Genomic DNA, 24,540 nt, shown 5'->3' with positions numbered 1-24,540 from the left:
TTCAAAAAAGAGCTAGATAAGTTCACGGAGGATAGATCCATCAATGGTATTAGCCAGGATGGGCAGAGATGGTGTCCCTAGCCTCTGTTTGTCAGAAGCTGAGAATGGGTGACAAGGGATGGATCACTTGAGAATCACCTGTTCTGTTCATTCCCTCTGGAACACTTGTCATTGGCCACTGTCAGAAGACAGGATGCTGGGCTAGATGGACCTTTGGACTGACCCAGTATGGTCGTTCTTATGTTCTTAAAGTGTCTGCTACTTTACTCTACTGAAGGAGTAGGGAGGCGGGTAGAGGGGCGGGGGTGGAGGTTGAGAGACATGAAAACTTTAAAGCAAAACTCCAGTTCTGATGTGAGTGAACTATTAAAACCACTTCCCATCAGACTTCCAATTCCCTATCTGGATGGATAATTATGTCTGAACAGTGTCCTCTGGTGGGCAGAGGGGATTAATACAATTTACTGCAGAGATTCTCTTGCAACGTCTATTTGACTAACATTCAGGATCCGAGTCATTTAAACTAGGTCCTTTGATTTTTAAGACTATTTTTCATAGATTTTGAGGCCAGAAGGGACTATTATTATAACAGAATGTTAAACCGTATTACACTGTTCAGCCATTAGGTGGTATGGTGTTCATTTAAAGCAGTGGTCTCCAACCTTTTTACGTACAAGATCACATTTTGAACTTAAGATCAACCTAGGATCTACCCTGCTCCTTCCCCGAGGCCCTGCCCTTTCCCTAAGGCCTTGCCCTTTCCCGCCTCGCTCACTCAATTCCCTCGCTTCCTCTGTCGCTCACTCTCCCCCATCCTCACTCACTTTGACCAGGCTGGTGCAGGAGGAGGTGCAGGCTCTGGGCTGGGGCGGAGGGGTTCAGAGTGTGGGAGGGGGCTGCAGGCTGAGCCTGGGACAGGGGGTTGGGGTGCAAGCTCTGGGAGGGAATTTGGGTGCAGGGGGTCATATGGTCACACTGCACCTAATCTCACAGAATCCACTGGACAGTTCATGAGTTTTACTTTATATTAGTGTTGTTTGTGGTTTATAGATCCAAAATCCTTCAGGGATTGTCACAAATCAGTGTAACATTCTCAACTGTGGGGTGTGCATTGGCTGAGACTGATGCAGGGGATTGGGTGGCAGGAGGGGGTGAGGGGTGTGGGCCCCGGGGGGGAGTTTGGTGCAGAGGGGGCTCCAGGCTGGTGCAGCGTGTTGGGGTGCAGGAGAAGGTGAGGGGTGCAGGCTCTGGGAGGCAGTTTGTGTGCAGGAGGAGGCTCTGGGCTGGGGCAGGGGATTGGGGTGTGGGAGGGGGTGCGAGGTCCTGGAGGGAGCTCTGGGTTGGGGGTGAGGGTCCAGAAGGCGATGCGAGGTGTAGGCTCCAGCCAGGAGGTGCTTAGCACAGTTGGCTCCTGGTCAGCGCAGCAGGGCTCAGGTAGGCTGCCTGCCTGCTGTGGCTCCACGCCACTCCCAGAAGCGACTGGCTGCTGGCACATCTCTGCACGTGGCCCCTGGAGGGAGGGCGGCAGTGAGTCTCCATGCGCTGCCCGCTCTTGCAAGCTCCACCCCCGCAGCTCCCATTGGTCAGTTTCCGGGCAGTACACAGCCTCACCCCAACCTTTCCCCCAGGGGCCACAGAGACAAGTCAGCAGCCACACTTGCAGAAGCAGTATGGGCCCGTGGCAGGCAGGTAGCCTGCCTGAGCCCCTGCAGCGCTGGACATTTAGCGGCCTGGAGATTGCAATCGAATGGCTGAGGCTTCAGGACTGACCGGTCAATTGCGATCGACGAGTTAGTGACCATTGGTTTAAAGGAACCTCAGCCAGACCTAGCAGAGCATTAAGGGATCTTATGATGAACACATCAGATGTGTATATGCAAGCTCTGGAGCCAGGCCTTATCTGGTACTGGAACATGACCATTATCATCATCTAGTCTGATCCTCTACGTAGCCCAGGTCATAGACTGTTCTCAGTGGTACCCGATGACAGAACAAGGAGTAATGGTCTCAAGTTGCAGTGGGGGAGCTTTAGGTTCGATATTAGGAAAAACTTTTTCACTAGGAGCTGGTGAAGCACCGTAATGGGTTACCTAGGGAGGTGGTGGAATCTTCTTCCTTAGAGGTTTTTAAGGTGAGGCTTGACAAAGCCCTGGCTGGGATGATTTATTTGGGGATTGGTCCTGCTTTGAGCAGGGGGTTGGACTAGATGACGTCCTGAGGTCCCTTCCAACCCTGACATTCTATGATTCTATGCCACATAAGACATATTTATGGAGAGGATGAGTAGCACTGGGCTAAGGTACAAGATTGGGACTGAGGAGCCTGCACGTCAAGGCAAAATCTGCCACAGAATTCCTGTGTATGGTGGATCACTTAATCTCCCTATGCCTCAGTTTCCCATCTGTAAAACAAGGATCATAATGCTCCCTTTCTCTCCCCTTCTGTGTTATCCATCCATAATGTGGGCACTCAAACCACATTGCTCAGGATATATGCTGATATTTCAAGAGGGTGAAGGAGGAATCTTTCCAGCCACACAAAGCATGAAGCATTGCAAATATACACTATGGATGAGTTTGATTGGCACTAAAGCATCAGCTACTGGCCAGCAGGAATCGTTACACCAATGGGCTAAGGCAGTGCAGCAGTTGTGATGGTCCAAGCGCTGTTATAGAAATAGGAGGTGTATGAATAGCGACTTACCCAGTTCGTTTATTTGGCTCAGCAGTTCGATAGCATCCAGCTTCACCATGAGTCTGATAAAAACTTGCACGAATGGATTCTGCAGGGTATTCTATCAAATGAGAGAGAGAGCGAGAGTGACATTCATCCCCTTTGGAGTCCCTCCATGTTCCTTACACCCTCCTTGAGCCTCCTCTCTTCACTTGGTTTCAGTTAAGGTGAGAAAACTTTAGCCAATGTCGGTGTCTTACAGCCCTCTAAGGGCCTGATTCAATGGAAAACACTCACACTGATGTCACCGGGCATCGGATTGGTTCTGGACAGTACTTAGGCCTGAATCCTTAGTGACACGGAGATGTTAAAGTAGGTGCAAATGTAATTTCTACCCACTTGTGGTGTATCTACGGTTTTGGAGCCTGCAGGAGCAAGCTTTCCAGCCCAGATCAGCAGGCTGGGGTTGGTGAGGTTTGCCCCAGCACTCTAAAAATAGCTGCACAGCCAATGCTTTGATGTTGTGGCTTGAAATCTCCAACCCACTCCTCTCCTTAGGCTTCAGAACCCAAGGTCCAGCCCCATCTATACAGCTGTTTTTAGAACATTAGCATGAGCTGTGCTAGCCTGAGTCTTTCGACCCTCCTGGGAGGCTCGTACTCATGGGCTCCAAAATGCTGTGTAGACACACCCTGTAAGGGAACCTTACACAGAGCACAGCACACAGGGGCCTGAGTGTAAATGAGCCTCAGGCCTTCAGGTTTTAGTTTAGCTGAATCTCTAAGAGCTCATTTCACAAATGAGTCCGCTCAGTGGAGAACGTTTCACCTCTGACTCTCACACGCACCATCCTGGATTTTCCAGGAGTCTAGCTATGCCCTTTACACTGTGATGAATTTCTCCCACTGGGACCTGTTAATAATTACTCTGTGTTCCCAAGGTATCATTTCTATAGCAGGCTGTGTTCTGTTTCTTAACGAAAAAGAAGCCAATCATTGCTGCTAAGGCCTCAAAGGAACTTGAGCGTGAAGAGTGAGTAGAAAGAGGAGGCATGTTACAGCTTTCCAAGTCTGAGCAGTGACTTTTCCCTCATGAAGAGAGTCTGAAGTTTTACCTTGATATTTAAATATTTTTCCTCGTTGAGCTACAAAGGAAGGATGGCATCTGTTCATCCTCTAGGCTCTCAGGCACTTTTCTAATGAGGAGAACTAGGTATTATCCCCCTTTTCTGCTTCCTGAGAAGAACCACTTCTTTGGTATCTCAGGCTGGCACGGGCCTTGTAATGAGTCACCCAGCTTTGATTGCTATGTCAAGCAGAAGGCAATTGCATTTACAAACCTAAGAGATTCTCCCCTTTGTACAGCCAACCATCTCTCCTCAGTGTGTTGGAAGTTTTAGCAGCAAAGAGTCCTGTGGCACCTTATAGACTAACAGACGTATCGGAGCATGAGCTTTCGTGGGTGAATACTCACTTTGTCGGATGCATGCATGCATCCGATGAAGTGGGTATTCACCCCCGAAAGCTCATGCTCCGATACGTCTGTTAGTCTATAAGATGCCACAGGACTCTTTGCTGCTTTTACAGATCCAGACTAACACGGCTACCCCTCTGATACTTGGAAGTTTTAGAGGACGTATTGTAAGTATTTCAGAAGGAAGGGTTAGCTCTGAAAAGGTGCCCCTTTAAAATCTCTTGTGCTTTGTATTGTTGGTGGACGGTAATGGAGCTATAACAATTTATATCAGCTAGGTTCTGCCCCTGTTTTTTGTTTACTTGAGTGACAAAGGGACCCTGTTAGCTGTGAGATAATACCTTGACAACTGGAATTGTTTGGTTTAACGTAGTCAGTGAATTCATGATCAATGGTGACTTGTCCAGCCATTCCTGGGACTTTTGCATTAGATCAGCCATTTGCTTCAGGGTTGCATTAGACTTAAAAAACAAATAAAAACAAACACATAAAATAAATCCATTTGACCTGTTTACAAAAAGCTAAATTGATATTTCCATGATGCTTGACCATGACATTGAACAAGTTTTTCCTTCTTTAGGCCCCCTATTCAGCAGTCCATCCCTATTCTGCTGACTGCTTAAGCACATACTTAACTTTAACATGTCTTTAACTGCAACACATGCCTCCGTCACATGTAAGTGCTTAACGTTTAGCCTATGTTTCACTGTTTTCCTAAACAGGGCTGGACTTCAGCACCTGCTTAAATGCTTTGCTGGATTGGGGCCTTAAGTATTATGGCTAAGGTCTGGTCTAAACTTCAGACCTATATCAGTATAACTACGTCACTCAGAGGTCTGAAAAGTCCCCACTCCTGAACGACGTCGTTTATACCAACCTAGCCCCCTGCATAGACAGTGCTTTGTTGGCGGGAGAAGCTTAAAGCGTTTTAAGTGTAGACTTGCTCTATGACCAAGAATAAAAGTCCAGTTCTGTTAATCAAGAATCAACCATTTTCCTCCCCAAAAACTCCTTCAGAAGCTACTAAAGGCTATTGACCTCAGCTCCCTACCTAGTTAGCACAGAGCAGTAATGTAGTGCAGTCACAAAACTCTCTGTTTTCTTGTTGGGTTATACAGCGCTCGCTGTGATGAAGGACCTAAGTCAGTTCTGATGAGGGGAGAGCAATTGCCACTGACATTAATGGAAGATAATCCTTTGCTTATGCCAGGAGTGATATGGGTCTAAGGCCTTTTGCAGAGAAATCCTTCCAAACTCTGTAATGCCCCGTACATTTCCAGTGCTGCTTGGATGTTTCATGCAAATGAAACTACTTGCCTGCCACATTCACAAAGTAGTAGATTTCAATTGTCACTGCCTCTTTAACAATCTTCTTTTTCAATGGACCCGTAGACCATAGGAATTGCCAGACTATATGAGACCTGGGGTCCGCCAGTCCCACATTCTGTCTCTGTGGCCAGCACCAACTGCTTCAGATTAAGGGGCAAGAAACCCCATGAAGTAGATAGTTATGGGATAACCTGAGCACAGAGAAATATTTTTCCAACCCCCATTCACTAGAGGTTGGTTTACGCCTTGAAGAGTGAGTGTCTACATCACTTCCAAAACTCTTGGGGTTAAAGCCTGGCCCCATTGAAGTTGATGGAAGTTATGTCATTGATTTCAATGGACACAGAGTTTCATCGTTGTTTTTTATTACATTCTTTCTAATATGATTCTGGATATTCTTGTTATCTGTCTAAATGTCCAGTCCCTTTTGTAATCTTGCTAAGCTCTTGGCCTCAGTGACAGCTTGTCTCAAAAAGCCCCAGAGGCTGTGCATTGCATGAAGCCATGCTTCTCTTTCCTCAGTTTAAATTTGCTGCCTTTCACTTTCATTTGTAGTTTTGTTTCTTGGAGATCGGGATTCTCTCTGCAGTACCTTCCCACAAACAGAAATACAAAGCTACCATGCACTGGAAGTTCTGAAGGATTTGCAAGCTTATCTAACCTCAGTATTTCTAAGGATGACCCAATCAGCGATGGGTCCAAAGCAAACCTCCAGCTCTGAATACTTGCAAAATTAGGATCCACCTTCCATAATTTCAGTTGGTCCCATCCAACACCCCACAGTCGGTACCTCACTCCCATTTTGAATTTAAATGCATTAAACAATTCTTTGCTGATGACTGATCTACATTCTTCTTTCATCTCAGAGTGTCTTAGAAGCCTTAGATTACTCCCAGTTTGAGACCACATCAGCTATGTTCTGTAGTAATGCTTCAAGATTCAGTTTTCCCCCAGGGGGTTATCAACCAAGTCTAACACTTCCACTGCAGGCAGAAAGCAGAATTCTGCTGCTTCTCCAAAAAAACAGCCTGCACTGGAGACCCAGCAAGAAGTCCTGTCACTGGGATTTGCTTGACCAGAGCTCCTCTTAGTATTTACAACATCATACCTTTTCCATGATTGCTCGAGTTTCTGGGGTGTCTGGTGTATACAGAATCTTCCCAAACAGCAAAGGCTTAAGGAAAGACCATATTAAAGCTCCAGTAGAGGTACTAACCAAATCCAGATAAAATGATAAGCAGAATGGCGCTGCAAGGCAAACAAAACAACAAATAGCACAAATAAAGTAGATGCACGATAGTTCCCACGAGTATTTTTGTTGTTGTGTCCAATTAATGTCTGCATAACTCTCTCTGCGCTGACTGGTGTAATATCTCTTGACAGAACTAATCCACCCCAAGCTCTCCTGTTGCTGAAATCAAGACAGCAAGATTCTCATTGTTCTAACAGAGCTTTTTCTGCTTTAAGGTTAAATGGAGTTTTGTGAACTAGGAGGAGCTAATAATGTCAGTGCAGCTGGAAAAAACGACACATCAGGATAAAGGCACTGACCTGTCAAGTCCTAAAACCAGACCACCGTGGGAATTGGGAGATGAGAAAGCATTAAGCCGCTGCCCTACTCCTCTCAGAAGCCTGAGTTTTCCTTTTTAAGCTTTACGAAAATAAGTCACCCATAAGCTTAGTAAGCCAGATCCTTAGCGGGTGTACATCAGCAGAGCTCCACTGAACAGAGCTATGCAGATTTGCACCAGCTGAGGGTTTGGCCTAGAACAGCTTGAGTGCTGGATCTAATCAGAAACGCTTGGGTCAGCTCCAAAATTTTTCTGTCCCCAGTGTTCAAAACAAATGCACAGCTCTTTTTTGTTACATAAAATGGAAGAGACAGATGTCTAGGGGAAAAAGACCTATGTCGAGAAAAGGGACTTCATGAGTTCCCATAGAGCTGTGGAAGGCAGCTGTGTCTCCCAGCCACATCGACTCTCACCTGGCCTTTGGAGCCTGATTCCCACAGATGGATTACTGCAGGTTTGGGGGAAGAGAGGGACAATGCCGTGAAGGCTGCATTCCCCACTTCTCCACCAGGATCTGCTAGCTCCGAGTCATCTCCACTTGTGGAAGCGGCAGGGACACCCTGACCCAAGCTGTCATAGAACACAGCATCTTGCACAAAAAAACACATCACCTTCCACACAAACTGCTACATCATGAAACATTATAGTTCCATCATCAATCAATCAGTGCTCCACAAAGAACTGATACAATAACAAGCTGGTGGAAGTCGGCATAGCGCCATTGATTTCAATGCAGCTTAGCCAGTTTAAACCAGCTGAGCGTTTGATCTGATGCGTTTGTGTGCTGCTAAACCTGCAGGGGCTAGAACTTCAAAACTTTTTTTTTAAATTGCAAAAAATGTCAAGATTTTTTTTCGATTGCTTCTCAAGGTTAGAAATAAACCCATGGAAAGAACATTTGCTTGACCAAAACCCAGATTTTTCAATAACCAAAAAATTGTCACCCCATTTAGATAATGGCATCAGGAAGATGCGAGGGAAAAAGTAATAAACAGTTTTAAAAATGTCAACACAGTTTTTCACAACATTTTCATTGAAAATAAAAGCAATTGTTCAAATGGAAAGTTTTGTCTGAAAAATTTCAACCAGCTTGGGGGAAGGGGGAAGATTCTCATTATGAATCAGGGAAGCTCCATTGAAGTAAACTGAGTTATACCAGTTTATAATTAGTGCAAAAGAGAAGAGATTCTAGCCCATGCAATTTTTCAACCTTCTATTTAAGTCTAACTGAATTCTCTGAGAACGTGTTTTCTCTTGTGGTGCGTCTTTTGCAGCAAACTCACTGGAATCCTGGGGAATGCCATATTTCCTCATGATTTTCTGTACATTTTCATCCTGGGTAGAAGAACTAGGTCTTTTTGGAGCTCCAAAATCAGGCAGCAAAGATTCAAAAAACAAGGGTGTGATTTCCTCATTGCAGAGCGCTTTTGAAATGGACTTAAATGATCCATGAGTTACTGTTATGTTGGTTGTTTTCAACAATGCCTATGGGACAAAAACCAAAAGCAAACAAAAACACCTGTCTTTTTAAAGCGCCTTATTTCAGTGGGAGAAGTAAACCGCATTTATGAAGGCTTTTGGAGAAGAGTTTATCTGTGTACAAAACAAGGGACTTTCCTTGGAAAACCTGAAAATATCTGGCTTGGTCCTTTGCACGCTTATTTATAAATATGAATGAAAAGCATCAGTATCAAAGGATAATTTGTGCTGATGTGTGTGAGCAGTTGGCAAATTTATATAAAGGTGTTGAGAATCCAATCATGAGACATGCTGGATGTCTCCTGTAAGGTGCAGAGCATCCTCAACTTTCATTGATTTCAAGGTGAGTATGTAGAGCAAGATTTACTCCCATAAAGCGAAAGAATCATAATGACAGGACAAGAGATGAGCTGCAGAAGGAAGGTACCAAGTCCTAGGGATAGCGTAAGGCACCATGACCAGCCAGTTGGCTGCTAAGCGTAATCACCATGGTAAGTGTGATGATTGCCTGAGCCAAAGCCAGGGCCGGCTCCAGGCCCCAGTGCGACAAATGCGGGCTTGGGGCGGCACACCACGGGGGGTGCTCTGCCAGTTGCCGGGAGGGCGGCAGGCAGTTCCAGTGGAGCTCCCGCAGGCGTGCCTGCAGAGGGTCTGCTGGTCCCGCAGCTCCGGTGGAGCATTCGCAGGCACGCCTGCGGGAGCTCCACCAGAGCCGCGGGACTGGCAAGCGGCAGAGCGCCCCCCACGGTGTGCCACCGTGCTTGGGGCGGCAAAATTGCTAGAGCTGGCCCTAGCCAAAGCTCACTGAAGTTGATGGGAGACTTTTGTTGGCTTTGGATCAGGCTCATGGGCAGCCGGCGAGCCCCCACTTTGGGGAGGCTAGCCCACCTGCCCTGCCTCTTCTGCCCAAGGCCCTGCCCACCCACAAGCCGGAGTGCTCCTCCCCAATAAAAGAAGAAGACCTGAAGGCCTGCTGCAGCCAGAGGAGCTCCTAGTCGCCCACCCTAGACACATAGGGCCGAGCTGCCACCCACCCTGTGGAAGAGGGACGCAGTGAGCAGCGGAGATCTGGGGTGGAATGGAGGAAGCAGTGTGGGTCTTGGGGAACGGGCCCAGATCAGGCCCTTGCTGTGTCACTCCCATGCATAGGTCCTGGAACTAGGGGTGCTACCACACCCCCTGGCTTGAAGTGGTTTCTATCATATACAGGCTTTACAGTTTGGGTTAAGGGCTCTCAGCACCCCTACCTCATATGAATTATTCCAGTGCCCCTGCTTTCATGCTGTTTTTATTATCCTCTTGCTGGGTCTTTTCAATGTGCCTGTAGGTCTCCTTTAATCTCCTTCCTAGTTACCCCACTTCAACATAGCTGTAAGTCTTCTGTGTTTTCATTCCTCTCCTTGCCCCAACCAACCTTGTGACTGTCCCTCTGCTACCTACATCATTCCAAACAAGAACTTTCTCAGTATCCCAACAGAGACTTGCTGACCACTGGCTACTTCCCTTGATGCACTTAGAGATTCTACGGACAACACTGTGTAACTACTCCAAAGGCATTTTAGCTCAGGACCTTTCCCATACTAATACACACCTTGGAGAGGGGCACATTTCTAGACTGCCGTAGCTTTTTAAATGAATTAATTGCTTCTAGCAGTGGACGCATGCCAGACGCCACCTGGTTCCTGAAATGTTCCATCTCTTTGAGGAGGCCTAACATCTTGTCCATTGATTTCTGCAGTTCTTTGGGGAAAAACATCTAGAAGAGAGAGGAAGGAAGAAAATAACTGTCAGCATCTACAGACACACGTATCTGGTACTAATTCTTTGGAGTCAGCGGTGGGATTTGCAAAAGTGGTTAAGTGACTTAGGAGCACAAATCCCACAGGAAATCAATGGTACTTGTACTCCCAAGTCACTTACCCACTTATTGAAAATTCCACCCTGGAACTTTAGGTATAGCTCTAAAGAACCTGGCTCTAAACAGTTAAAATGTGGGAAAGTTTGTTTGGAGGATGGCTGGAATACAGTACAAGTCTTTCAGCGCCATTGATGCAAAAACCAGGGGCCACCCAATGAAATGACTAGGCATCAGATTTAATACAAACAAAAGGAAGTTCTTTCTCATACAGTGCACAATTAACCTGTGGAACTCGTTGCCATGGGTGTTGTGATGGCCAAAAGTATAACAGGTTCAAAAAGGAACTAGATGCATTCATGGAGCATAGATCCATCAGTGGTTATTAGTCAAGATGGACAGGGATCCAACCCCATGCTCAGGGCAACCCTGACTGCCAGAAGCTGGGAGAGTAAGAAGAGGGGGATCTCTCCAAAATTGCCCTGTTTTGTATTCTCCCCTCTGAAGCTCACGTACTGGCCACAGTCGGAGACAGGAACTGGACTAGATAGACCACTGGTCTGACTCAGTATGATGGTGCTTATGTCCATCACTACAGAGCCAAGTTCATTGGCATTCTCATTTGATTGCATTGTTCGGCAGGACAATTATTTCAGCATTGTTAAAGTTATATTGAAAACATACTTGTTGATAAACCATACCTATTTTAGCATGTGGTTTTCACCAACCATAATGACACATATTGAATATTTGATTAATCATAAGAGCAATTGCAACACTGTTATGGATTGGGCAAATAAATATCACAGCACCTTTTACAGTTTGGGATTTGGTGGGATAGCTAATTGGTACAGTGAGCCCTAGCCCAGTGTCTTATATCCACTGGAACCTGGGTTCACATCCTGACCCAGGCTAGGATGATTGGCTGGTGTACCAGGCCAGAGTAGTTTGTGAACCACATCCTAAGTTGCTGTAAATCAGTGTAGCCCCAATGGTTATAACTGAGGCATGCCAGTTTACACCAGCTGGCTCTATAACGGACAATTGTCTTAACGTATATGTCAGCATGGGTATGCAATATAACATTATTCGTTATTTCATGCACAAGGCCAGATCCTCAGCTGGTGGGAAGCATTCTAGCTCCATACCAGTACTGGTAACCCAGATGAGGATCTTAGCCACAGTAGCTAAGAAAAAGCCACAAAAGTGTTCTAAAAATCCAACACAAACCTTGTACAGAAAGTTGTAAATGTCTAAGTGACGTAAGAATATGACCCCCAGGATGTAAGATTGGCGGGTCCTTTCTGGGAGTGACAGGTGGCAGAACTCCTTTACTACTGCGTCTAGCTTTGGGTCGATGGAATGGACATCACACGACTCCAGCTGGAGAATCTGATAAATGAGCTGTATTTTCAAAAAAAGCGGAGATTTGTACATTATTAGGTTACTCCAACATGCGTGGGTTAGACTACCACTTCTAAATGCTTCCCCAACATCATCTTCCAATGCTGTAGACTAAGAAACATACTTTCTCCTCCCTGTTATTCCTGCATGGAGAACAAAAGCAGAATGGTAGTGCTTTAGCACACTTTGCATAGGCTGAAATGATCCAGCAGTTTAACTTTCCCGGTGACTGACAGAGCTGGGGGAGTAGGTAAAAATGAGCTGTTTGAGACTGAATCCAGACAAGATTATGGTGAGGCTCTGAGGCTGGGGGAAGAAGTCTTTGGAGCTGAACCATTGAGGACAACGTGTCCATCCTTGGCTGAGATTCACTGTCTGCAAGGATATTTTGGATCCCAGGGTAGCTCTTGTAATTATTGGTGGCATCAGTAGCCAGAAATGCCCTTTTCCATCTGCATTGCAGCTGTTTCTCTGCAGTGTGGACCTCACCAAAAATACCCATGCATTTGTGACCACTGGACTGGATTACTGCAATGCACAATGCACTAGTTAAATATTTCAGCCATCACCCAACATGTGGCTACCCACCCGCTAGGGGTGTCGGTCAAAGAACATGCTGCTCTTGGTCTCCAGAGGCTGCTCTGGCTTACAAAGTTCTTTCAGTTGCAATTCAGGGTGTCTATTTTGATCTATAAAGCACTATAGAATTTGTGTCCCTTAAACATCATGTATCTCCCTCTGCATCCCCACAGGAGCAGAGATCTGCTGAGCTGCTTTCACTAATAGCCCCTGGATTTAATTATCTGAGTTCCAAATTTAAAAGGACCTTCAGCTAGAATTACGGTAAACTTACCTGTGTTATGTTTTCTGGGAGAGGCATTTCCATCAGGGCTTTGATACTTGCTGTGGACATTCCTGCTTCATTTCTGAGCTCCTCTTTGAGCTGGTTGACATTTTTAAACACAGCCATTAACATTTCTTTAAAATAAAAAAACAAAAAATGATATAATAGTTTTCTCCACACTTACAGAACTATTATATATCTATGCACAGAGCACTTATGGTAAGACAGCGGAATGGAAACATTTTTGCCCAGACTGAAGATGTTGCGCATGTTGGTTGAGAGGAGCACTACCATGTGCCATGCTCAAACACGTCTGAATTTGGATGGACCATCTGTCAATCTATAAGCCTCTGGCAGACCTAGAGACTGTTGGAGGCCTCTGGCAGACCTGAGGATTGTTGAAGCCAGGCCTTTTGGGTCCTGCACCGAGCACAGTTTGCCTGTATATAAGTTTCCGACCTCTGACGGCTTGAGCCAGCAACTCTGATTCAATAGGAGTTTTGTAACTGACTTCAGTAGGCCTACGATCTGTCCTAGAAAAGAAGCTAATGTACATAGCACATGCTTACTTTAGTCATCATGTAGCGTACATAAGACAATCAGTGAAATTTGCCTTGGAAAGGCCAACAGCAACAAGTAAATTAGTGACCATTCTTATAAACCAAGGTTTTAAAGTAAACAGGTAAAACTACCTTGCTTTTTAGAAACTGTTGCATTCTCAGTGGTATTCATCATGGAACTCATTATAGCCATATACCGAGGGATATCTTGAAAATAACCAATTTGCGGCACATTTTCTTGAATCCTTAAATTTAAAAAAATGGACAATATTAAAAGAAAATAAAGAGTCCACATTAATAATTTCCGGAAGAAACACGGGTGTAGAAGAGCTTAGACAAGTCCTTACCAATTAATTTGTGACTGGATTTTGGCGGGATCCCCAATTAGTACCTCCCGAAGTTCGTGCAGGACCCTGTTGTGATTAACTACATCTGTCACAAGGTGATTGCTTAGCTCAGCGCTGTGAAGGAGCTGCTCATGAAATTGACTTTGTTCACACAGTGCTTCAGAGTTAACAGTAGGGAGCTGACAGATACGCTGCAGTGATTTAAAGCTCTCATAGTCACAAAGAAGTTTTATCCTGCTTCGGAAGCGAGATGTCTTTAAATAAAAAAAAGAGAGAGACGCACAAGTTAAAGAAAAGGATTATCAAAAGCTGGCTTTAGGCTAAAGGATACCAATGTTGCTTTGCTTTTATTCAGGATTCAGCTTTCAAGCCCTTTAGTTCAAAAGGTCTTAAAATGAACTAAAATTAACAGAGTTCTGTGGCACCTTACAGACTAACAGACATATTGGAGCATGAGTTTTCGTGGGTGAATACCCACTTGATCGGATGCCCCACGAAAGCTCATGCTCAGGTATGTCTGTTAGTCTACAAGGTTCCACAGGACTCTTTTGCTTTTACAGATCCAGACTAACATGGCTACCCCTGTGATATTTAAAATTCACAGTGACTGTTCCCAGCCCTGGAGAGGCAGAAAGGACCAGGGACCTGGCCTGGAATTCTCAGCTCCTCACTCTGCTGCTGTGTTATATGACCTTGAGCAAGTTCTCTTCAGGGACGGCTCTGGCTTTTTTGCCGCCCCAAGCAAAAAAGAAAAAAAAATTGGGGCGGCCAGAACTGCAAAGCAAAAAAAATAATAAAAAAACCTGCGGCGTGGCCAGAGCGGCAAAGCAGGAAAAAACAAAACCTGCGGGGCGGCCAGAGCTGGGGTGCAGGGGGACTCCCTGTGCTGCAGACGTGCCCCGGCTAGCGGGGGGAGGGGCAGGGAGCGGGGGGAAAGAGAAAAGGGGGGCGGCCAGGGCTTCAGCAGGGTACTTGCCATGCCACCTGCCAGGAGGGCTCCGTGCTGCTCAGGCCGGCAGGGAGGGAAGGACACGAGCTGCCTTGCCGGGCTTTCTGCAGACCTGGCACCGGCTGGGGCAGATGGAGACCGCAGCCAGCTCCTAGCAGGGTGCTCCCCTCTTCCACGCTGCCGCCCCCTACAGGGCAGCCGGATTGGCGAACAAAAAACAAACAAAAAAAAACGGCCATGCCTCCCTAATATTGGCCACAGTGCTGCCCCCTAGAATCTGCCACCCCAAGCATGAGCTTGCTCGGCTGGTGCCTGGAGCTGGCCCTGCTTTTCTTCATGCTCTGCTTCCCCTCCCACCCTTTGTCTGCCTTGTCTATTTCGATTGTAAAGTCCTTGGGGGAGGGGTTATCTTTTAGTATGTTTTTGTACAGTGCCCAGCTCACTGGGGCTGCTGTAATTCAAGCAATTAACAACAACATTACATCACGACGTCCATTACACCACTTTTGTGATTTTGCACAGTGCTGTTTGACCTCTCTCATCTATTTTTAATAAAAGTGAAGCATTGTAAACAATTGCCCTCTGTGACTCTTCAATATTATTTAGGTGCTTAAATGTAAATATAGGACACGAACTGCAGGTACCTGTGGTACCTGCTCTGGTTCCTTGGTGCTGTTTTAAAGAGCTAGAGTGGCATCAAGGGGCCCTGGTTGCAGCCACGGAGGATTCCGCTGTTGTAGGCACGGTGGTAGACAGCTACTCTAGCCCTCTCTCCTCTGGGTCTGCAAGTTCTGGGTCAATCTACTCTGCAAAAAAACCCAACCCCCCACCACCCAGTGGCAGCAGGTTTTAGAGCCTGGGTCAATGGCCTCGGGCTCACGTGACTAGCAGTATGTCACGGAGTCCCCGGGCGATGCTCTGGAACTGCTCCCCACAAAGCCAGTCAGGACTTTGGGGAGCCTCTTCTCCCTTGGAGCAGACTTGTTCAGGGCAAGAAGCTCACACGTCTTCACCTCCTGGGTCTCTCCTTGGAGCATTCAGCATCCTCTGCCCCTCCGTGGGCTTCCCACAGCGAGCCCACCCAGGCGGGGTCCTGGGGAAGCCACAGGGTTCTGCACCCCCACCTCGCAGTCAGACGTGACTCTCAACCAGCCAGTAAAACAGAGGTTTATTCGATGACAGGAACAGGGTCTAAAACAGAGCTTGTAGATACAGCGAACCAGACCCCTCGGCCGGGTCCATTCTGGGGGGCAGTGAGCCAGACCCCTAGGTCTGCACTTCACTCCTTATCCCCAGGTAGCTCCAGACTAACCAACCCCTCCAGCCCCTCCTCTCTGCTCAGCTCCTTTCCCGGGCCAGGAGGTCACCTGATCCCTTTGTCTCCAACACCTTCAGCTGGCACCTTTGCAGAGGAGGGGCCCAGGCCATCAGTTGCTAGGAGACAGAGTGCCCGGCATTTAGGTGCACTGGCCCCTTCCTCTGTAGCAATCACACACCCTTATCCCACCACCAAGATACTTAAGAACTGCCTAGGGGACACTGAGGCACCAACACCGTATTCAGAGCAAACATTAAGAACGGTCCCAGTTCGTCACACAGTACAAGGCTAAAAATAGCTGCATAGACATCCCCACTCGGGCTGGAGCTCAGGCTCTGAAACCCCTGTTTCCGCTGTGGTTTGGGGAAAAACTGACTATTTTTATTTTCATGAAAGACATATTAACACAATAAAAGATGATACACTGGCATTACAAAGCCAGCTCTGGCACTAGCTAATTCCTGGGACAGGATCTCCAGTAATGAAAACTTTTATTTATTAATTATGATGACTATGGTGGTGGTTATTATTATTCCAGTCGTGCCGAGGGACTGTAATCAGCATAAGGACTTGCCTTGCTAGGTACTATTTAAACATATTTAGAGAGAGTCCCTACCCAGAAGATCTTCAAATCTAATGAAAGAAGCAATCGTAGACAGGAATATGCCAGCAGACTGTCAAAGTGCATGTCTTGTTAGTTACAGGGAAAATTTTCCAGTGGCAGTTAGAGATGCCAAACTCCCATTGATTTTCAGTGGGGCTTAGGTGCAGAACTGTCATTTGTGACTTTGAAAAATCTCTCCGTACATGTTTTTTCCAATGCACCTGTGGGAGTTAGGAGCACAAGGCTCATGGGAATGGTGCCCCTAACTCCACTAAGCACTTATGAAAGTTTCACGAGTGGCTTGAGCCTTAAAAATAGGGATAAACCTTCAATCCGTTCAATAAAGAAATGAACTGACAATCACAAGCCACACAGCACTGATTGCCACTTCCAGAGGGGTAATGAAAACCTTTGTAGTTCAGAGTCAGTCCAGGCAGATTCTGAGCACCTCCCTTTTCTCCCAAACACGTATGTGTATTTGCACTGACCATGCGGGGAAGAGTGCTCTCTGCCCCGGGTAACGGCAACCCCAAAGCACAGGCAGCAGCAGTAAGATCCAGTCCAGTTCTAGCTCACATGAGGTGTTTTAAACCTGTTTTTCACATGCTGGTTTCCTGAACGCTCCATTGCACACCGATGTAACAGTGCAGGGTTCCTGCAAGTCAGCATTTTAAGCAAACTTACTTTTAACTGTAGGATCTCTGGAATAGATGCATGTTTCTCATAAGTATCGTTTTGAGTGAAAGGAGCTTCTTTTAGCTGAGGGTGGTTCAGAAGAAGTGTTATGTTTTCTGCAAGGGAAAATAAGTTACTTTAGATGACACACAAGATCATACAGAAACCCTGCACACTGGAAAACTGAACTTCCTCTTCAAGGGCCTGCTTTCCGCAAGTGCTGAGTGCGCGCCGTCCCCATTGAGTTCAAATGGTGCTTAGAATCTCTGCAGTCATGCTCTCAGGCCTGGATTGTACCCCTATGATCCAGCCTGTGAGCGCCTCACCGCCACTCGGGCCCCTTTATGACATGGCATTAAAGGGCCGGTGTGTTATAAAGGAGCTCTCGGAGCCCTTGCTGCAGCCAGAGCATTCCCCCAGGACAGGCGTGTCAGGAGACAGCCATAAAGCTACCTCCCGAGAAGCCCTCACATAGCACCATTGCCCAGGAGCAGAGCAGGAACTAAGAGTCACAGTCTGGTCCTTGCTTCCTTCTTGCTCTGGGGGAAGTAACCAGCATCAGCCCTTTTACTAAAATCCTTAACGAGTATGCCAAGAGTGTTCAGAAATGACAAGCCCCTGCTCCTGAAACCCACCCCATCAGGGAAACAACACTCATGAAAGCATACGAGACCTAGTGAGTTGGCAACACCTCGTATGTGAGACAAATAAGCAACTCCGGTGCTGCTGTAAGTATGTACCGAGCCTGTCTATATCAAACACCATTATACCAACGGAAGCTTCACTCTCGGAATAATGGCTGCAACTTTAAAGGAATGTAGACGATGCAGCAGTGCACAGCAGAGGAGGAAACACCAGATTCGTTTTACTAAGGACTTACTATTTACTAGCCATGCAACCACAAAGGGAAGAGTGTTCTGTGTTTTTATGGTTACTGGAGTGGACAAATTACACTGACAATGTGACACATCTAAACACCAAGAAAATAAAAATACATGAGACAAATCGAAAGGGGCCTAATTTTGAGAGGTTCTGAGCTCTCACAGCTCCAATGGACTTTCAAGGATACTGAAAACACACAGCACCATTTCTCCATGTCATTACAAGTAGCATTTTAAAAAGATAGGCTTAAGACATTACCAGATAACTCCCACAGAGTTAATGAAATAATTATTACCTGTCAACTCATTGTCTTGACTTCCACTCACATTCATTAAACAGATCAAGTAAGGTTTGTAAATGTTATCGGCTGACACCTGTAAGATGGCGTTTTCCAATTCTAAAAACAGAAACCTGGAAAATAAGACTGGAATAAGTCCTTTTCTGCTTAAAAGAAACAAGGAGCATTAGTGAGTAACCCGTCAGCAGCATTATGGCTAGATCCTCAGATGGTGTAAATCAGCACCACTTCATGGAAGTCAATTGATTTCCATCATCTGAGGATCTAGTCTGTGATATTTAAACATTGAAGATGCTCCTGATTTTTATTGCACTAATCTCTTTTGCTATTATCTCACAAACAATAGGAAAAGTCCTCTGCGGAAATTCACCCTGAGACAATGAGCAAAAGAAAATGTATATTAAATAGTCACTCATTTGAATGAAAGTGGCTGATCTTAAAGGCACAGTGGGGAAAACTGAGAAGCAGGTGGAAGTCATTTAACTAGAGGGAAGAGGCTAAAGAGCTTAGTTTTCCTAGGGTGGGATTTTTCAGAAGCATTTAGCATCAGTCTAGCTGTCCTCCCTCCACAGCCAATGATTAAAACTCCCATTGACTTCAATGGGAAGAGAGAGAGGCCAACACTGAGCACTTTTGAAAATCTCTCCCTGTGTTTGTATGGTTTAGTGACTATGAAATCTTCCTCACCTCCGTGTTCTCAATGTCTGTGTGGTTTGGACCCATAAATAAGGGTGGTAGGTCTGAGACACAGAATCAGAGAAATGGAGGGTTCGAAGGAACCTCAAGAGGCCATCTAGTTCAGCCCTCTGCACTGAGGGAGGGTCAAATAACCTTTGACCAACCCCACAGGTGTTTGTCAACCTGTTCTTAAAAACTGCCAATGACAGGGATTCTACAAGCGCCCTTAGAAACCTATTCCAGAGCTTAACTATCTTTATAGTTGGAACATTTTTCTTAATATCTGACTTAAATCTCCCCGGCTGCAGATTTAGCTGATTATTTCTTGTTGTACGTTCAGTGGAAATGAAGAAAAATAGATCATCATCCTCTTTATAACAGCCCTTAACGTACTTGAAGACTGTTACCAGGTCCCTCTCTCGGTCTTCTTTTTTCCACTCTAAACTTGCCCATTTTTTTTAAACCTTTCCTTATAGGTCAGGGTTTCTAAACCTTTTCTCATTTTTGTATATTTCCACTGGATTCTCTCCAATTTCTCCACATCCACCACCCTGAAATGGACACTTTTCTGCAGCTGAGGCCTCAGCAGTACCCAGTAGAGTGGGACAGTTACCTCACATTTCTAGCATACGACACTCCAGTTAATACACCCAGAATGATGGTAGCCTTTTTTGCAACTGTATCACATTGCTGGCTCATATTCAATTACTTACCTATTGCAATCCCCACATCCTTTCCAGCAGCACTACTGCCTAGCCAGTTATTCCCCATTTTGTTGTTGTGCATTAGATTTTTCCTTCTTAACTGTAGTACTTTGCACCTGTTTTTATTGAATTCCATCTTGTTATTTTCAGACAAATTCTCCAATTTGTCAAGGTTGTATTGAATTCTAATCCTCTCCTTCAAAGCACTAACAATCCCTCCAAACCTGTGGTCATCCACAAATTGTGTAAGCATACTTTCAGTTCCATTATCCAAGTCATAAATGAAAATATTGACTAGTGCTAGACCCAGAACAGCCCCCTGATGGACTCTGCTAGAACATTCCTCAAGTCTGACAGCGAACCACTGATAACTTCTCTTTGTGTCCAGCCTTTCTGACAATTGTGCACCCACCTTGTAGCAATTTAATCTAGACTATGCTTCCCTAGATTTCTCATGAGAATGTCATGTGGAACTGTGACAAAAAGATATATTGTGTTTACTATCCACTAGGGGCAAAGAAGAAAATTAGGTTGGTTTGGTATGATTTGTTCTTGCAAATCTCTGTAGGCTGTTATTTATAACCCTATTATACTCTTTGGGTTTATGGACAGTTTAATACAATTTGTTCCAGTATCTTTCCAGGTATTAAAGTTAGGCTGAGTGGTCTATAATTCCCCAGGCCCTCTGTGGTCCCATTTTTAAAGATAGGTGCTACCTTTATCCTTCTCCAGTCCCCTGGGACCTCATCTGTCCTCCAGGAGTTCTCAAAGATCATTACTAATCATTCTGAGACTGCTTCAGCTAGTATCTTAAGTACCCTTGGGTAATTTCATTAGCTTCAGCCAACGTGAATACACCTAACTTATCTAAATATTATTTAACCAGTTCCCTTTTTGGCTTGCATTTCTTCCCCCTTGTTAATATTAATTGTGTTGAGTATCTGGTCACAACTTAACTCTTTATGAAAACTGAAGCAAAACAGGCCCATTAAACACAACAGCCTTCTTGATGTCATCGATTATTAGCTATCCTTCCCTACTAAGTAGGAGACCTACATTTTAGTTCCTATGTCTCTTGCTCCTAATGTATATATAGAACCTTTTCTTATTGTATCTCAGGCCCCTGGCTAGGTGTAGCCCATGTAACTACAGTGTAATTTTGCTCCTTTAATAGACAAGTAAAATAAACTGGAAGCCAGAAGTCATTGTAGACTCTATAAGAAACTGAGAGTTAGTTATGAAATTGGAAATAAATGAACTTACTGTGCAACCAAACTGTTAGGAGACAGGGTTTGTTCTCCTTCATTCCAAGTCAGGATCTTATTGAAAAGGGTTTCTGCCATAACACTGACAGGATGAGCAACATTGTCCAATATAGTATCAAAGTCAGCTCTGGTAGGGCCAGACTTTTTCAAAAAGGTTGGTAGATCAGAGGAGTTCAGTTTCTTAAGACCATAATGAGCAGCTTCTATTATTCCTGAAGCTAATTCACGGTCAGCCAGATCCCTCTTCATCACTTTCAGCAGTTTCACATATCCTGCCGCTTCGGTCAGGTTCCATTTGGTCCTTAGCAAGTTGTCAACTGCTCCGCAGAATCTGGAGAAATTATTCTCTTCAGAGAGGCGGGAGGCACTTTGCACCAGCTCTAGCAGTTCATACACTCTGGAGTTCCGCAGGACATCAGCCTGCACGTCACTGAAGAGAATGAACAAGTTCTTCCAATCCACTGAGCTGCTAGAGAAATTTTGTGAATTCATGGCCATCTCATTCAAAATAAAAACAATCAAACTGCTTAAAGGATGAGAATTAAATACTCCCTCCATACTCTGAAAAGCTGGTGGTAGGCATGTTGTATTACTCTGAGGCAGCTCCTTAGAGATGGCTGTCAGGGTTTGATACTTTCTTTCTATCCAAGGATTCTTAAAGTGAGAGACAGTATTTAAGTTTGAAAGAAAACTAGAAGAAAACTGTAATGACTGGATGATACACGACAGCTCCCTTGAAAAATATTCACTATTGTTCTTGAAGATGCTAGCAAATTCCGGAGTCTGCTCTAGGTTTCTTACTGCAAGCTGAAACAATTCAGTAAATGTTTGATTTTCCATTGTTCTGGTCTGAATGTCCATGGAAGCAAACAGGAATTTGCAATGGCTTCCTGATAAGGACTCACTTAGTGTGATATTTTTAAGTAACATCTGAAGAATTATGTGAAGAATGTCTTGCACGGAGCAATTCTGTGGCTTTTCATTACGATTGTTATTTTCCATGAGGAAGGGACTCAAGACTAAATGCAAGAGATCCAACACTTTTGTTTCCAGTGAAGTATTGTGCTGTAAGAAAGTCTTGTTAAACTCTTTTTGAAGTAGCAGATGCGAGAAATTATAGACAGCATCAATTTTTTCTTTGTCGGATGCTTTGCCCAATATGTTGTCATAAAGGATTTCCCTTCCTACCCTCAATATTTCCAACAATCTACCAGTGTTTTTATTGTCAAAATTAAAGACTAGATCAATAGTTTCTAATGTACTAATATTAATTTTTTTCTGCAACTCTTTTAATATGTCCAGGGTTTTCTGTATGGCTTCTATGGTCATTGAGATATTGGCCATTCTGGAGGTTTCTCCACCAAACTCTCGTAACATGCGGGTAGCAAATTCCACCAGTTGTTCCAATTCTTTATTGAAGAGAACATCTGAACCATTATTCAATGTGTATAAATGGTTGTTCAATATATCTAAAAACTGCTGATATGCAATGATATCAGTGTTGTTCCATTTTGCAGACCTTAGTTTTTCAACAGTACGCCAATTGGCATTCAGCTCCTTCCACAGATCTTCATCAGTGGAATTTTGGATTGTTTCCATAAATTCAAACAGGATTCTCAATAGATAGTACTGACTCGTCATATTCACATGCATCACATGAGCAAGGATTTTCTGGAAAGTAAAGAGCTTCTTTTGAAAGACTTCATTGATATTAGGTTTAAGAAGAGAATCTGAAAACAAAGATGGGATTTCTTGCATTGCATAGATATAGTTTTTAATGTCTGCAAGGAATGATGAAATCCTATGAGATATCTTCATTTTGATAATATCCCATGTCTTCACTGTACTAAAATTAGTCTTATTTAAAAATGCTAGATCCCAAATCACTGGAGCTAACTTAAAAGCACTTTGAATTTCTTTCCAGGGGGCTGCTGTATTGAAAATAGAAGTCCCATTAAAGTCATTCTGAAGTAGAGGAGATGTGAAGTTATAGACTTCATCAATTGTTTCTTTACTTAATGGTTTCCTTAATTTATAGTCATAGAGAATATTCATTCCCAACTTCAGAATTTCATACAGTAGCTGAATGGTTTCATTCCCAACAGATTCTGTGAATGGATTTAAGTTTTCTGATTTGTTTCTATTCAAATATTGTTGGAAGCCCTTTAGAAGATATAGGGACTTTTGTATGGTTTCTAAATCCTTCGAGAAAATAGCTTTTCTGAAGTCTTCTCCATCAAACTCCGGTAATCTGATTTTTCTTTAAAGAAAGAAAAGTGTTTTAGAAAATATGAAATTAGTTTAAGTGAAAACATAACAGCAGTTTGGAGAAAAAAGCACAAATTTCAATGATATTTTTGTCATTGTCCATGGTTCTGTAAGTCCTTTTTTACCTCCAAACTTCTTCCATCTGAGATAACAAGCTTCGGTTGTCTTTCCAGTTAATGGAAAGATTGCAAATATCAGCCACTGTTGAGCTGTTATTTTTGCCTACAATAGAAGCATAAAGAAGATGCATATGTTAGTTTGGAAACTGAACTGAAAATTATGGCTATATTTGCAAATTTGGATGTCTAAAGTTAGGCACCTAAATCTATATTTAGGCTGCTAAATAAGCAACCTGGGTTCATCATCTAAGTTTTCCCCATCTGCGGAACACCTTGGGATCATGAACATCTGGGCTGCTAGCAGAAGTACTCCATTAGCACTACCAGCATCTTGCTGCCAGTAACACAACTTGATGTTGCCTGCTTCTTCAGTTTTCTGTGCTCATCTTCAAGGCCCTTCACAATTCCCTCAATTATCTGTTCTTATCTCTGTTTGGAACCCCCCTCCATATCTTCTGCTCTGCAAACATTGCCACCTCGAACCTCTTCCCCTGTCTGTTTCTCCCACCAGTTGACTTCATGTTTTTTTTTCCAGACCACACCTTAGGCATGGAATTCCACCCTTTACTAATCCCACAACCTCCTTATCAATGTTAATGTCTACCATCCATGAATCATACTGAACAAGACAACAGAAAACTGATTATGACTAGGTAAAGGAACACATGGAGAATAGCCTATTTTGTATATGTATATATAAAATATGTTTTATCTCTCTCCTGACCCGCTTGTATACCCTACAAGTTTCAAAGGCTATGACTTCACTGCCAATAAGTGTATTTTTACAGCAAGACAACTACCTTGAGATAGCTATCTCACTGTAAAGTCCAACTGGAGACAAAGCACTGCAGTTTTCACCTCTACTTAGGGTATGTCTACACTACGAGATTATTCCGATTTTACATAAACTGGTTTTGTAAAACAGATTGTATAAAGTCGAGTGCATGTGGCCACACTAAGCACATTAATTCGGTGGTGTGCGTCCATGTACCGAGGCTAGCGTCGATTTCCAGAGCGTTGCACTGTGGGTAGTTATCCCATAGCTATCCCATAGTTCCCACAGTCTCCCCTGCCCCTTGGAATTCTGGGTTGAGATCCCAGTGACTGATGGGGCAAAAAATATTGTAGCGGGTGGTTCTGGGTACAGCCTCACCCCTCTCTCTGTAAAAGCAGCAGACAACCATTTCGCGCCTTTTTTCCTGGCTGAACTGTGCAAATGCCATAGTACAGCAAACATGGACCCTG

The 24,540-nt window shown here is 44.5% G+C and overlaps 1 protein-coding gene across 1 annotated transcript in view; it reads right to left on the bottom strand.

Moving 5' to 3' along the window:
- The window catches only part of ABCA12 (ATP binding cassette subfamily A member 12), a 142,703-nt gene that overhangs the window by 82,515 nt on the left and 35,648 nt on the right, over positions 1–24,540 (bottom strand). Inside the window, exons 9-21 of the mRNA XM_032805314.2 lie at positions 23,302–23,398; positions 20,907–23,168; positions 18,259–18,374; positions 17,091–17,197; positions 13,536–13,789; positions 13,321–13,433; positions 12,638–12,762; positions 11,611–11,784; positions 10,117–10,281; positions 8,330–8,531; positions 6,584–6,723; positions 4,488–4,607; positions 2,704–2,794 (exon numbers count right to left, since the gene is read on the bottom strand). Of these exons, the coding sequence (XP_032661205.1) occupies positions 2,704–2,794; positions 4,488–4,607; positions 6,584–6,723; positions 8,330–8,531; positions 10,117–10,281; positions 11,611–11,784; positions 12,638–12,762; positions 13,321–13,433; positions 13,536–13,789; positions 17,091–17,197; positions 18,259–18,374; positions 20,907–23,168; positions 23,302–23,398 (3,966 nt within the window). The remainder of the gene's footprint in view (positions 1–2,703; positions 2,795–4,487; positions 4,608–6,583; positions 6,724–8,329; positions 8,532–10,116; positions 10,282–11,610; positions 11,785–12,637; positions 12,763–13,320; positions 13,434–13,535; positions 13,790–17,090; positions 17,198–18,258; positions 18,375–20,906; positions 23,169–23,301; positions 23,399–24,540) is intronic.

Source organism: Chelonoidis abingdonii, chromosome 10 (assembly GCF_003597395.2).
Source record: "Chelonoidis abingdonii isolate Lonesome George chromosome 10, CheloAbing_2.0, whole genome shotgun sequence".
NCBI lineage: Eukaryota > Metazoa > Chordata > Testudines > Testudinidae > Chelonoidis > Chelonoidis abingdonii.
Note: the sequence above shows the minus strand (reverse complement) of the source record. Positions and strands in the feature narration are given on the sequence as shown.